At 46.0% G+C, this 15,544-nt stretch overlaps 1 protein-coding gene across 17 annotated transcripts in view; it reads left to right on the forward strand.

The window, feature by feature from the left end:
* The window catches only part of DOCK7 (dedicator of cytokinesis 7), a 95,603-nt gene that overhangs the window by 47,196 nt on the left and 32,863 nt on the right, over positions 1–15,544 (forward strand). For all 17 annotated transcript variants that reach the window (XM_040072655.1, XM_040072656.2, XM_040072657.2 and 14 more), the window contains exons 15-22: positions 5,492–5,609; positions 6,341–6,411; positions 7,113–7,251; positions 7,428–7,529; positions 7,778–7,864; positions 8,618–8,849; positions 10,158–10,322; positions 12,612–12,781. In XM_040072655.1, the coding sequence (XP_039928589.1) occupies positions 5,492–5,609; positions 6,341–6,411; positions 7,113–7,251; positions 7,428–7,529; positions 7,778–7,864; positions 8,618–8,849; positions 10,158–10,322; positions 12,612–12,781 (1,084 nt within the window). The remainder of the gene's footprint in view (positions 1–5,491; positions 5,610–6,340; positions 6,412–7,112; positions 7,252–7,427; positions 7,530–7,777; positions 7,865–8,617; positions 8,850–10,157; positions 10,323–12,611; positions 12,782–15,544) is intronic.

A 15,544-nucleotide genomic window follows, 5' to 3' on the forward strand; every position in this document is an offset into this window, starting at 1 on the left:
AGTGAGAGCTTGTGCTCCGTGGCTGTTCTGCCTCGCAGAACTTGATCTATTTATACCCCTCTTGGTTTTAGGAGAGGCAGAGCAGCGGGTTGATCATTAAACTCGGTGTGTTTGAACGAGTGTAACCCCTCCTGAATGTAGGTTGAATACCTGGGAAGATAAAACTGAGAGATGGGCAACGTTGCTGATTAAACTGGTTCTGAACTTTTCCATCTGCCAGGCCTTCGGGTGTAAAATGTTATTGATGTCACGGTGTTTTTTCGCACAACTCTTTTTAATAGGTTAATTTCGGGTCATAATCATGGTAAGGGCTTAAATTGCTCCTTGTTTGTGTTGTTTGGCTCCCTTTATTGCCTCAGGAGCGTGAAAGGATTTTACCATGTTTAAGAGCGCTGGATGTTCAGGTTGTGAAGCTCCTTGATGAGCTGTGGAAGGGCAGAATATTCCCAGATGATTCACACAGCTTGATTTTCATCTCGGGCCGTTTTCTGACGTAACTCATTGTGCTGCAGTGGATTTACTTGTCATCGAGCCCAGATTAAGTGAGAAAGAGGGAATTAGGTCCAGAGATTGCCTGGGTGTGATTCTACTGTGTTAAGGTTTGTGCAGTAATTTACACCGTAGAAAACTTATTTTTTAAGAGCTGCTTTCCAGGGGTGGGCGAGATAAATAATACCTCGCTTGCATTTCTCACTTTACCATTCTTTTTGCAGTTTAAGATTCACACTGCATAAAGAAAAGGCTGCATGCAAGTGCTCTGAAATAAAATGCCCAGTTCTGCAGTGGGTCTCTGCATGGAAACGTGGGCGGTTTTTGGGTAGTATTGCAGTGTGAGTGAAAGGTATTTCTCTTTCTGAACTCATTCATAGCAATCCAAGAAATCAAAACCAAGCATTGCACAATGTACTTTGGAGAGTTTTCAGGTTTTTGCTAAATTCTCGTGTGTTCAGGAATTCTTCCCCTGGACTTTCTGTTGTGTTGTTCACATAAATATGCACGTGTGATATGAAGCATCCATAGAAAAAATGTTTAAAAACCGAAATTTTTACCTCCTGTATTGGTGTGCTCAGGGGTTGGCAATATGCAGGTAACTTTTCCATTCACAGTTAAATACTGTGAAAGTATTTTAGAGGTGAGATTAATTGCTGGGGAATATTTTGTGCCAGTATGATTGGGATCAGAGCTACTGGAGTACCCGAAGTAAGGAAAACCAGCAGAAGCAGGGAGGTGGTCAGGCCCAGCTCTGGGCAGAACAGGGATTCCTTCAAAAAACAAAAAACAATTCTGAATTGTTTCTCTGGCATCTGACACAGGGATTTTGGGCTGCAAAACTTGAAGGACTGGTTGTAAAATTTAAAAAAAACAAACCCCAACCCCAACCCAAATGTATAGGCATTCTTCAATCCACCTCACAGTATTTAAGTGGCTTTGGTTTTATGTGGTTTCAGATGAACCATTTTCTTTTTTAACGGTTTCAGTAAGAAATCTCTCCGGTTTATTTCGAATTCTTCCTCACCCCATCACCCCCTCCAAAATTCTTTCTTCTTGGCTTAGTCTTTAGAAAAAAATATGGGGAGTTAATCAAGATACAGCAATGACCAAGCAGCTGGGGATCAGACTTTCTACCAGGTTTCTCCAGCTTGTGGCTTATGTGCTGCTGGTGCTGCTCAGGCACGACCCTGCCTGTGGAAAAGGTTTGTTTTCCAAAGGGAACAGGCAGCCAAAAGGCCCTGATGTCAAATATTAATAAAAAAAGTGCACTAATTAGCTGCCAAGCACGTTTCCGTATTAGTGCCAAGGCCAGGGACATCAGGCAGCGCTAAACTCCCTGCAGAACACCCCTAGATGTCACAACCGTCCCAGAGTCCAGAAGAAAAGTGGGACACAGGAAAGCAGAGAGGAGAAAAGCTTCTGGCATGACTAAACCGTAAAATTCAAGAGCTGTGGAAACCCTAAGAGGGAATCCTGCCTCTGAGAGTTGGCAGCCCAGTCAGGAGGAGATGTGTATAACAAACATGATCCTGAAGATCTTCCGTGCACCTGGGTGACCCTGATTATATGGGCTTTTAATGGTTTTTATGGTAGGAATAAAGCAAAGAAAAGGGTCTCTCTGGGTTTTCCTGAAAAGGGAAATATTCATGGTAGCTAGAAATTCCCTCTAAGAGTTAGGAGCAGCTCTTAATGTTTTAATATCCTTGTGAAGGATTTTGCAAAATGGCTGCAATGATATTACATAAATATTTAGAGGAGTGTCATTATTTCCATGGCTTGGGAAGCCTTTGCACTTTAGCAATTTATTTTATGGAAGTAAAAGTGCTTTGGAGATCTGTTTGAGATAACAGGACAAGCTTTGCGTATATTTGGCGTGGCATTTTAGTAAGAACTCCAAACACAAGTCCTTGGGTTTAAAGCTCCTGCCTGGAACTTTTATTGATGGAAATCAAAACATTCGTAACGTTCCCGTGACTTTTTCAGCCATCAGTCTGTTTCCATGGCTCCTGTAGCTGTGTTTAGACAGGGAGATGAGGTTTTTAGTTATGTAGGGTAGAAGAGGGGCTGGGAGAGCTGGGGATGGAGAGGAGAAGGATCCAGGGAAAGCTCAGAGCCCCTTCCAGGGCCTAAAGGAGCTCCAGGAGAGCTGGAGAGGGACTGGGGACAAGGGACGGAGGGACAGGACAACAGGTGATGGTTGTAACCTGAAAGAATGTAGGTTTAGATTAGATTAGATACTGGGAATAAATTCATTTTTGTGTGGGTGGTGGGGCCCTGCACAGTTTGTCCAGAGGAGCTCTGGCTGCCCCATCCCAGGAAATGTCCAAGGCCAGGTTGGTTCTGGGGCAGTGGAACGTGTGCCTGGACATGGCAGGGGGTGGGATGACGTGATCCTTCCAACCCCCACCAGCCTGGGATCCTGTGGTCAGGGAAAGCAGGATTTTTCCATTTGGGGTCACAGTCTGATTTGCCAGCTGGACATTTTTTCCCCTCTTTCCATATAAGTTTTCCACAAAGGGAAGATGCCTGTGATAGGAAACCCCCTGGAGAGAGGCTGCCTGAGCAGGGGGAACATCCCCCTGTCCCTTTTCCGATGGGATCTGTGCATCTGCAATCCCATAAGCACCAAGAGCTTCTTCCTTGTGAAATGCCCTTAATGAGGGCTTGAAAAGCAGTGGAGAGGGGAACAACCTGTCCCTTTCCTCAGCATAAATCAATCCTTTGCATAAGCCTGCCTTTAATATAGAGATCCTGTAGCCTGGCTTCACAAATACCTTAAATCCTTCTCTTAAGCACTAATAATACTTAATAAAAGTTTTATGAGCAAGGTACATTTTAGAGTAAATTTTCATCTCCATTTTCATTTTGAAAAGAACATCAAGCAGCAAATGTATTCATGGCAGAGCAAAGTAATTTAGGAGAGTCACAAAAATGGCCCTGGCCCCCTCTGAGATAGTAGGAGAGCGTTGATTTGGCAAAGTGACCAGTGGGGATGGGATTCAAAAACTTAATTCACCATGAAGGACTTGAAAGGGATGAAATTCCCCCTTGCCTGCTAAGCTCATCCCTCTGCCTGCAGGGCTGAAGCAGATCCTGGTTTGTGAGGCTGCCCCAAGTATCCCTGGAGCTGGGTTGCTCTCAGGGAATTCCTTAGCATCAGCCTTAGCTGTGTCTGTGTGGATGGGACTGTTTGGGGAGCAAATGGAATTGCCATCAGAACCAAGTCCTTGGGTGGGATTCATTGGCCAAAATATTGTCATTAGTGCTGTTTGGGGCAGCCAAGGGCAGCTGCTCCTCCAGGAGTGTGTCCCACCAGTGCAGGTGTTTTGGAAACTCCTGGCATCTAAAATGCACCAGGTACCTTCCCTGAGTTACTGCCCTCCTGAGAATCCAAAAATGAGTCTTTTTGTTATCAAGCTCCTGCTGCCAGCACTCGACAGCAGCTGCTTTATTACACCTTAAATGTTGTCCTGCTGTGCTCCTCACTTCACTTTTCTGAGCCCATCTGACATCTGTTGTCTCTCTGGGACAGGGAACACTCGGAAACCACTTACAAATTGTGTTCAGACCCACGGGGTGGTTCCCAGAGGGAAGGGAACCTCTTTTTCCTCTTGCCTCACAAGCCAGGGGTGTTAGAGGGTTGGTTCTGCAGTGTTTGGGGCAGAATGCAGCGTGCCAGTCCTTTATCCCTGGGAGCACTTGCAGCTCTCCCTGAGCTTCCATGTACTCATCCCTCCTGGATCCCCTGGCTGGAGCTGCAGGAGCCAGCCTGGCCAAGGAGGAATGGGGCTGGTGTGGTGGCCAGGGCTGTGTGGGAGATGGGCTGGCGATTTCCAGGCTGGTTTTTTAAAGCTGTGCAACAATTCAGACATTTAGACTTGTTTGGCAGCAAGAGAATGTTCATTTCCTTTGAGTAACTGAGTGTTGAGGTCGAAAAGGTTGTGGGGGTTGGTTTTTGTTTTTTTTTTTTTTTGTCCTTAAGAGAACATCAAGGAGCTTGGTGTAGGTCTAAATTACTTGCACAAAGGACAGGTAGGGGTTTGTAGTGGGCAGTTTTGCTGATAAAGTGTGAATCCAACGTTCACCTTGTTGGCAGGGGCTCAGAGGACAGAAAATACTGCAGAATTTTGCATCTCTCATGGCTGTTAAAGTAATCACAGACTTGGAGAAATGGGACTGGAAGGGGTTTCCATGATGTGTCCCCTGCCCAGAGAAGGTTGAGGTTGTCTTTAAACCCGTCTGGAGAGTGTCTGCCTCACCTGTCCTGAGAAACCACCAGAAAATGGAGTTTCACAGCCTCCAAGGCAATTTGTTCTACTGCTTTAACTCTCCTTACAGCCAGAACATTTTCCCTTGTGCCTCACCTAAATCTCCTGTGCTGCAATTTCCTCCCATTGTGTCCTGCCGCATTCCCTGTGGATGTGATGAGCACTTTATTACTTCAGACTTTGAAACAGTCCTTTAGGTACCTGGGAGTGTTGTCATTACCTGAAGCTACACGTGTCCATTTAGTTTAATCCATTCTCAGAGGAGATATGCAACCTGAAGTCATCCTGATGTCAGGAGATTTAAAAAAGAAAAGAAAAAAAAAAACCCAACAAACCCAGGAGAAGGAAGATATTTAACAGAAATGAGCTGCTCTGTGTTGAGCAAATAAAGTATATAAAGTAGAAGTAAATAAAGCTTTTGTATTCATGTTGTCTTTCCTTTTGAACTTCTCAGATTGTAGAATCACTGGGAAATTTTTAGATGGATTTTTTTAAGTACCTTTCCAAACAAGAACTGTTTCAAAATATGACGAGAGTTTTAAAATTACGTCTTTTGAGGCCTGAAATAAGGGGTCATTACCAAAGACAAATTGTTTGTCTGGGTGTGCACTGCATCTGAGAGAATGGAAAATGCCCACCCCTTCACTATGAACGTTTCCACAGAGGTTTGAGTTGACAGCATTAATGAATGTGTGATCCCTCTCATCACCTCCTGCCTTTGTCTCTTGCAGGAATCTCCTTTATGTGTATCCACAGAGCCTTAACTTTGCCAACCGCCAGGGATCAGCCAGGAATATCACAGTGAAAGTGCAGTTCATGTACGGAGAGGATCCCAGCAACGCCATGCCGGTGAGGGGAGGCTTTGTGCTCCTCGGGGAGGGCAGAGCTCTCCTTGCAGTCAGGAAACCCCTGTGATAAAACCTCGCTGAAACGCCTTGCAAAATAACCAGAGGAACAGAAAATTCTGTTTCAGAGCACAGAGTGCCTTTGTGTAGAGTTTGTAAAGTAACAGGGGAGCAGCTGGGGTTTTAACAGGAGATTATTGATTATGAGGGTGGTGAGGCCCTGGCAGAGGTTGCCCAGAGAGATTCTCCATCCCTGGAAGTGTCCAAAGCCAGGCAGGATGGGGCTTGGAGCAACCTGGGGTAGTGGAAGGTGTCCCTGTCTCATTCCTGGGGTGGGATTTAAATTCCCTTCCAACCCAGTCTGGGATTCTGTGGTTCTGTGTTTGCAGCAGACCCTGCTCGTGGTTGGAATAGGAGCTTTGCTTCCATGACAAAAGAATGGAAGGTGACAGCTTTGTTCAGGGCCAGCAGTGATCCCCGCTCAGGGAAGATCTGTGCGGGGGTGCTTGCAGCCATCAGTTCTGTCTGTGTCCATGTGTCACTGGAGTTGTTAAAATTGTGCCTTTTCAGTGACTGACTGAAGTGCTGCCTGTAAGTGAAGGTGCAGGGAACAAGCTGGTGTAACTGCACAGGAGCACAATAAATGGAGCTCTAAATGTCCCTGCAGGATTATGGAACAAATTCTTGGCACAGTTTTATAGGGGAGTTTCTGTGGTTTTTTTCCTCTTTTTGCAGGTCATCTTTGGCAAATCCAGCTGTCCTGAGTTTTCCAAAGAAGCATACACAGCTGTGGTGTATCACAACAGGTAAAACACAGTGTGGAAGTGCAGTAGCTCACCAGTGATGATTAACTGGTGTTAATTATTTAACAATCAGCGTCTGGACAGCATTCACAGTGACTGCAGTGCCAGTTGATGCCATCCTTAGAGTTTTGTGACAACTGGGAGACAGAGTCTTTGTTTTCTCTGGTACAGATCAGCTTTGTGTGATCCTGAGCACGTAGCCCAGCTCAGCAGATGCTCCAAGTACAACTCCAGTCAGTAGTCAGGAAGATTTATGTTCCAAACTCAGGGTAGCAGGTGCCCCCGTTGTTTTCTTGGAGCCTTTTAGACATCAGGTACAAATTGGAGCTGCTTGGGCTTGGAAATGATTCCATTGCAGCTGGGGTGAGGAGTGCTGAATCCAGCAGGAACTTTTTCCTGGCTTTGCACCTGTGCCAGAGAGAGATGTTCTAGGGGAGGTTCTGTCCTACAGGTCGGGGATGCACGTTGAGATGAGTTTATTGCTCATGTGGTTCAGAGTGCCTGTGTGAGGAGGAGGCTGCTGTCCATTTTGTTGTGGATTGGAAGTTTTTCCAGTGCTTGCTGATCAGAAAGGGAGCTTTAATCCCTTGGGGTAGTCCATCCACTCCCTTCCCTGCAGGTCCTTTAACTCAAAGGGTTCAGTCTCGAGCACAAGGTAGCGAACCACTGTGGGTGACTCAGCTGAGGCTCTGCTCTCTTCACAGATCTCCTGATTTTCATGAGGAAATCAAGATTAAGCTTCCAGCCACTCTGACAGACCACCACCACCTGCTTTTTACTTTCTACCACGTCAGTTGCCAACAAAAGCAAAACACACCCCTGGAGACTCCAGTCGGCTACACCGTGAGTGCCTTTCCATCCTTACACTTTTCAGCACAGGTTTCATTCCAATCCATTTGCTGGCTCTTTGTGTAGCATCCCTGTGAGCTCACATCCCATTGGAGAGCTTGAGAAATCGGCAAAAGCTCCAAGAAAGCCTTAGGAAATGTGTGGTTTTGTTTGTTTTCTTTTTTTCCCAGTGGATCCCGATGCTCCAGAACGGCCGGTTAAAGACGGGTCAGTTCTGTCTCCCTGTGTCATTGGAAAAGCCACCACAGGCTTACTCAGTGCTCTCTCCAGAGGTGAGCTGAGTTCTGAAAACCAGCAGAGCACACGTGAGAAAAAATGAGAGGATGTATGTGCACGTATCCGTGTGTGTGCATTTATTTATTTCTTAAATACCGTGAAATTTGGACGGGATTTTAGTGTTTGTGTCTGGCTGTGTGTGTGTGATCCGACCAAAACAGACGAAAATAAATTAAATTGTAATTAGCAGAGCCTAAGCTCTGCTCTCTGTCCCATCCTCTCACGTTCTTCCCTCAACCTGCAGGTTCCTCTCCCTGGGATGAAGTGGGTGGATAACCACAAAGGGGTTTTCAACGTGGAAGTGGTTGCTGTGTCATCCCTCCACACTCAGGTAGGTGTGGAGAGCAGGCACTGGAATAAAATAATCTTCTGACAGTTGAAGCACTGTCAGACTTGATGCTGTGAAGGCTGTAACAATCCCTTGTAGTGAAATTGCAATCTCATTTTCAGTTCTGAGCCAGCACACCTGTTTTTCCACATTCTGCTGTGAGTATTTTTGAGAAGTTCTGCTTAAAAGTATGAGTGGTGTGGCCTTTATTCGCAGGGCCAGCAGTGTTTTCAGACCTCAGCCTGCTGTGCTCGATACAACAGCTCTAACACAGCCCAGGCAAATGATGTTTTCTTGTTTTGTTGTTGTTTTCTTGTTCTTCCCCTTCTCCTCCTCTTTTGTTTCTCCGTGTATTTCCCCTCTGTCTGTCTTTGATCTGAAAATAAAGATGACAATCATTTTGTTTAATCATTTCAGCTTGTGTTTTATTCGTTCCCACTGTGTCATTTCGATGGAGTTGGCGTGTTTTATTTGTGCTGTAAATAGTAATGTGATTTTAGTGCCTTTTTGTCTGTTTTTTCTAAGGACACGCACCCTGTGCATCCTCTTGTTTTGCCTTGACACCTTTTAAACTAGAGCTAGAATTTAAATATGGACAAGATGATCTCTCAGAGATTTTGAATTTCTGCTAATTTTGTGAGATTAAATGGCCAGATAGAAAAATGAGGGTGAGAACCCATCCGTGAGACACAAATCCACAGAAAATGAAGATATTTCAGAGATTCTTGCTGATTATTGGCTTTTTTCCTGTTGTAGGACCCTTACCTCGACAAGTTCTTTGCACTTGTCCATGCTCTGGATGAGCACATGTTCCCTGTGCGAATAGGAGACATGAGAATTATGGAAAACAACTTGGAAAACGAACTGAAGAGCAGCATTTCAGCTTTAAATTCCTCTCAACTGGAGCCGGTAGTTCGATTTCTTCATCTCCTGCTTGACAAACTGATCCTTCTGGTAGTAAGACCTCCTGTCATTGCAGGCCAAATAGGTATTTTATTTAAGTTTTATAGAGAATTACATCGCTGAAAGTTTGACACTTCCAATTTTGTCATATTTATGTAGAAGTAAAAAAGTCCATTTTTATGCTTCATTTTAGTGCCGCTAATATACCAAGTGTCTCCCAAATAAAACATGCTGGCATCCAGATCTGGGGTGATATACACAGGAGCAATATTTAATATTGAATGGAAAGCTTCTAAGAAAGACTGGGAGTTTGGTGTCCAAATTGAGCCACCAGAAAAGAGCCTGAGTTTTCTGGAAGCTCAGCATGTTTTTAGCACTGGAGCTCGTTAAAGCTTCTCCATCCTGACAGAAAGTTGGAATTCCAAATAGCCTTGGAAAGTTTGGAAGTAGGTAAAGTAGGAAAATACAGATGCTGCATGTTCCTGTTGTGGCTCTGGTACTGCCAGCATGAATAGTCCCTTCTTTTGCTCCCTGTGAAGGGCTAAGCTCTGGCTGTACAAAAAAATCTCAAGTTTAAGCCAGGATTAGATCCTTAGTATTTAAAATAGCAGGTTTTGTTGATTTTTTTTTTGTAGGAAACCTGAGTTTGGAGGTGGTGGAATATAAGGATCTAAGACTGCTTTAAAAATACTTGTAAATTTTTTTTCTTAGCTGTGTCAATCATTTATTCATTTAATCTTTCTGGGAAAGAATTTACCTGCATTTTTATTTTATATTTTAATGTTCTTTCACTCTTTCGGTGTTCCGTATTGGTTCAGTTGGTTTGTATGGAATATTGTGGACATTAGCGACTGGATTTATTTAAAATAAGATTTTCATTCTCTCGCTGCTGTCTACTTCATCCGTAATTTTTCTAGAATATCTGCTTCAGTCTTTGTGTAGATTTTTGTGTTCATTTTCAGAACAGCTTTTTTCTTGAGACAAAATGAAACTGTTCTTTTGGTACAGTTTTTATTTTGGCTAAGACTTAAATAGAGGAAATAATTAACTGAGGAAGGCATGATAAATATCCAAAGGGTATTATCGAATTAAACAAAGACTTCATCTTGTTACCATTGCCGTTGATGACTAAAGTTGGGCTGCTTCCAGAAATGGAGCCTAAATTCATTAAATTGATTATTAATAAAAGGGGCAGCTGATCACAGGAACAGCTGTCCTGCTCTCAGGCTGGTTAGACCTGGTTCAAACCCCAGTCTCAGTTTGGGATGAGAAATGCTTGCTAGGCTCTGAAAAGCTCCACCATTTACCCACAGGAGGTGGATGAACAGCACATTTAGGATTTGCCCTGGCTCCTGCTGCAGTCTAAACCAAACTCCTCGCTTTTTGCTTTCAGTTAACCTGGGCCAAGCATCTTTTGAAGCGATGGCATCGATCATAAACAGACTTCACAAGAACTTGGATGGCAACCAGGACCAGCATGGCAGGAACAGCCTTCTTGCCTCCTATATTTATTATGTTTTTCGCCTGCCCAACACCTATCCCAACTCACCATCACCAGGTAGCTCTTTTTATTGTTTGTTTTTTTTCTTCATTTTATTTCAAGTTTGTTAAAAGAAGGCAGAAGCCACTTGCTGGCAGGTGCTCCTGAGCTCCAGCTGTGTGGCTGCTTCCCTGCAGGGCCCTGTTATTAATTTGCCAGTGCAGCCACTTAAAAGATGAGTTTAATTAGTGATGGTCAGGTCAGACTAATTATTTGATGATTTTTTATATTTGATGATTTTAAATAACGGTGTCTCTGCTGAAGGATCGTGAATTACAGAAAAAATCTGGTTTTTTTCCTATGAGACAGATGTGATGCACTCCTGGCCCCTGTCGTATTTCCCAGTCTCCCTCACAAGAACTTTTATATTTTAATCCAGTTCCAGCAGAAGTTTAAACACTGGCTGGGTAGAATAGATAATCCAAAGAGTATTATCCATCAGTTGAACAAAAACTTGCTCTCCTTACCATTGCAATTGATGACCAAATTTGGGCTGAAATAGAGCCTAAATTAGTTAAATTTATTATTTAAATAATATTTTACATATTTTAATTTACCTATACATATATATACGTCATATTTTTATTTTTATGTGTACATATAAAATACAGACATTATGTATTTAAAGCAGGAGTATAAATACTAGAAAACACATGTCTGGGTACAGGAGGGAAAAAAATTAATCCCAGCCCTGCTGAGAGGAAGGGATGAGAAAGAGGTGGAGTGGCAGCCATGGAAAACCAGGCTTTGGAGGGAATGTTCATGCACAGAGTGGGAAAGCTCAGAGCTGTTGGGAAGCTTTTGTACCTACAACTGGGCCCACCTTTGGAGGGTGTTGAGTGTGAGGTCTGGAAAACATCCCCTTAGCTAAAGACAGTCCCACAGGGATTCTCTTGCTTCTTGGATAAAACAGCTTTTGATTCCCGTGCTGGAGAGACGGGCAGGGGAGGCCTGGGGTGGGGCTGGGTGTCCTGAGGGGTCTGGGGGATAAAGGATGGCTGGAGTGACCAGGCTGGGTGTCCTGAGGGGTCTGGGGGATAAAGGATGGCCGGAGTGACCAGGCTGGGTGTCCTGAGGGGTCTGGGGGATAAAGGATGGCTGGAGTGACCAGGCTGGGTGTCCTGAGGGGTCTGGGGGATAAAGGGTGGCTGGAGTGACCAGGCTGGGTGTGCTGAGGGGTCTGGGGGATAAAGGATGGCCGGAGTGACCAGGCTGGGTGTCCTGAGGGGTCTGGGGGATACAGGGTGGCTGGAGTGACCAGGCTGGGTGTCCTGAGGGGTCTGGGGGATACAGGGTGGCTGGAGTGACCAGGCTGGGTGTCCTGAGGGCCCTGGGGGATAAAGGATGGCTGGAGTGACCAGGCTGGGTGTCCTGAGGGGTCTGGGGGATAAAGGATGGCTGGAGTGACCAGGCTGGGTGTCCTGAGGGGTCTGGGTGGCCGGACTGACCAAGCAGGAGAGGCCTGGGTGTCCTGAGGGGCCCTGGGTGGCCAGACTGACCAGACAGGAGAGGCCTGGGTGTCCTGAGGGGTCTGGGTGGCCGCACTGACTGGACAGGAGAGGCCTGGGTGTCCTGAGGGGCTCTGGGTGGCCAGACTGACCGGTGAGGAAAAGCCTGGGTGTGCTGAGGGGCTCTGGGTGGCCGCACTGACCGGTGAGGAAAAGCCTGGGTGTCCTGAGGGGGTCTGGGTGATAAAGAATGGCCGGACTGATGGGTGAGGAAAAGCCTGGGTGTCCTGAGGGGCTCTGGGTGGCCGCACTGACCGGACAGGAGAGGCCTGGGTGTCCTGAGGGGCTCTGGGTGATAAAGAATGGCCGGACTGACCGGTGAGGAAAAGCCTGGGTGTCCTGAGGGGCTCTGGGTGATAAAGAATGGCTGCACTGACCGGTGAGGAAAAGCCTGGGTGTCCTGAGGGGCTCTGGGTGGCCGCACTGACCAGTGAGGAAAAGCCTGGGTGTGCTGAGGGGCTCTGGGTGATAAAGAATGGCCGGACTGATGGGTGAGGAAAAGCCTGGGTGTCCTGAGGGGCTCTGGGTGATAAAGAATGGCCGCACTGACCGGTGAGGAAAAGCCTGGGTGTGCTGAGGGGCTCTGGGTGATAAAGAATGGCTGCACTGACGGGTGAGGAAAAGCCTGGGTGTGCTGAGGGGCTCTGGGTGATAAAGAATGGCCGCACTGACCGGTGAGGAAAAGCCTGGGTGTCCTGAGGGGCTCTGGGTGATAAAGAATGGCTGCACTGACGGGTGAGGAAAAGCCTGGGTGTGCTGAGGGGCTCTGGGTGGCCGCACTGACCGGACGTCCCCGCAGGTCCCGGCGGCCTGGGGGGCTCGGTGCACTACGCCACCATGGCCAGGTCGGCCGTGCGCCCCGCCAGCCTCAACCTGAACCGCTCGCGCAGCCTCAGCAACAGCAACCCCGACATCTCCGGCACCCCCACGTCGCCCGACGACGAGGTGCGCTCCATCATCGGCACCAAGGTACGTCTGTCCTGTCCCGCCAGGGACCCCTCAGGGCCCCAGCACCTCCCGTTCCTTCCTGAGTACCGGGCAAGGCCTTGAGGGTTGTCCCAGCCCCTCCTCAGCCCTTTCACGATGTGGTTGGCACCGCAGGAAATGTTTCTGATTTGTTGGAGCCATCCTGGAGTGCTGCTCCCACAAGTGTAGGGGTTTGGGGTCCTTCTGGATTAGTCTCCCCTCCCTTTTTGCATGGCCAGCAGCCGAATCCTGTGCCCAGCTGTGTTGTGTCTCCCCAAACCTTGCACCCTCTTACCCCACTCTTCCCTCCCGACCCCAAACTCCCTCCTCTCCTCTGCATTCAGCTGCTCAGATTTCTCTGCTCGTGTCCAGAGCAGGTGTCTTGCACACAGCAGGAATATTCCTGCTCCCTCTTCCTCCCAGAGAGGCTTTGGGATGGCTGGGGAGAGGCACGGCCTGGCCAGCTGAGCCGCAGGGGGACTGACTCCCACCTCCCCACTCTATAAAATGACATTCCACTGGGGATGCAGAGCATCCAGCCTGGTTGTACTCTGGCTCTGGAGGCATCAGTAAATCCATCTCCTCCTGCTGACTGCACAGAACCTCCACAGTCCCAGTCTGTGCCTGAAATACGTGGGATGAGCCAAGACAAAGCAGTGTTGGTAATTCCGTCCCTTGAGAGCGGTGCCTGAGCTGCTTTGGAGTTCTCTCTTATTTTTTTTTTTAATTCTTCAAACTGTGATAACTTCACCAGGGTGAGACTCTTTCCCATCGTGACCTTTCAGCACAGGCGAATTCCTGAGCCCTTTCAGGGAGCTGTTAAATTCCTTTGGAAGATTAGGGAGCAAGGTTGATACCAAAGCCACCACCCTGACCAGACAGGCTTGACTGTGGCTGATGCTGGGTTTTATAAGAGCAAGAAAAACACACTTTGAGGAAGAGGTTACCAATTTTAAATGAACAACAACGTCATTTGCTGACCAAATAAGAGGCTGAAGAATTGTGGGTAGGCAAATGATTATTTCTTACATCAGAGTCTGGACTAAAAAAGTCTTGAAATATTTTAAAGACCACTTCAGTATCTTGCTAATTAAACAAGCCTGACCTTTTGTGAAATGCCACAGGCACTGATGTGCATATGGAATTTACCCAGGCTATCAGAAGTTTAACGTGTGCTGGCTTGGTGAATAATGGCACAATACAAAATGAAGAGAGGTTTTCTTCCAGAGGTGTACTCCGGGCTTTAAAGGAAAACCTGTTCCGTGGATAATTGTTGAGGTAAAAGTTTCCTTTAGGGTAGTCTGAGCATCAGGAATTAACCTCAGTCTGGCTATACAGACTTTTGGTTGAGTTCAATTATTTCTGTTTTTTAATATCAATAGACAAAAATAAAACACTTCTTGGGATGCTGTCATGAGTAAAAGGGTGCAAAAATCCCTGTTGTTTCTCTTAAGTAATGGCTTAAGGAATATTCCCAGATAGATTCTAATTTGAAGTGTAGGTTCCCTATCACAGAAGTTTTCTGCTTAAAAACAGCTCAGACTGTGAGATTTTTTGTTTTTTGGACTTCAAAGTCCAGTCTTGTGTTATTTTTTATTCTAATGTAAGGTATTTAGAAGTGTGGTATAAGTGCTTTAAGTCTCCCTTATCACCTTCTTGCTTCATTTTGAAAACTCTGCAGGATTTGGAAGGTTTCTGTTTATTGTTTATTGTCACAACAGAGAGAATCTTAGGTCTGTCACTCGTTTTGCCATCATTTGTGAATTGATGCAAAATTTGTGAAATCGTAAAATTTACATTGCCATGTAAATTTTATTCCCTACTAAAGAAAATCTATTAAATGTCTAAAAAGAGATGTTTAAAGTGATCCTGAAACGCTGGAGATGTGCTGGGGAAAAAACCCAGAAGATGTTGTAGAGTTTCGTTGCTCTGCCAACGGATTTTCACAGATGTGGGTTATGTTCCTGCACAGACCCAGCTGCAGGCTGAACCCCAGGGGCAGCACAGAATTTAACAACAGCTTTGTGAACTTTGGAGTGACTCTGCCAAGCAATAAGAAGCTCTTGTACTCTTTTGTTTTCTGAAGAGGAAAGAATCCTTCTCTTTCCAGATTTTTACAAAATGACTTTTGCTTCTGCAAACACAGTGTGTGTTGAATTGTTATCCTCAGAACCAGAGCCACGAGATCATGAAAAGCTGAGAGAGAAATGTGAGGGGGATAAAGGCATTTTCCAAATTAGACCTGATTTTACAAAACAAGAGCTTGGTTCAGCATTCTGCAAAGCCCTTTCGTAAATCACTGTGAGCAAAATAAAGCATGTTTATGGGGCTGAGCAGGGCACAGGGCTTTGATTTATTCCTGCCAAAAAGTAATTGAGATTAAAACACTCTTCTTATGTGTTCGGTATTTTTTTTATTGGACATCTTAAGCAAAATTACAGCGCTGCTGAGCTCTGCCTCGAGGAGCTGGGTGGATTAATGGTTTGAATCCCAGGTTACAGCTCTCACGCCAGGTTCAACCTTGAGGTGTATTTTAGTTTGCTGAGAGAAATGGATGATTTGGCTTGGTGGACTTTGCAGCTGATCACTGGGATGAAATGGGCTGCACCTTTGCTTTACATTTTGGGAAGAAGCCCTAAGTTGGCACAGAAATGAGGATGGGAGCTTTCGCACAGGTGAGGGTCGTCAAAATCCATGTGTGGTGTTTATAAGGAATTGTGTGTGTCAGAGCTGCTTCCTGGGACCCAGGGAAGTCCACTCCATCCC

This window comes from Hirundo rustica, chromosome 9 (assembly GCF_015227805.2).
Source record: "Hirundo rustica isolate bHirRus1 chromosome 9, bHirRus1.pri.v3, whole genome shotgun sequence".
Taxonomy (NCBI): Eukaryota; Metazoa; Chordata; class Aves; order Passeriformes; family Hirundinidae; genus Hirundo; species Hirundo rustica.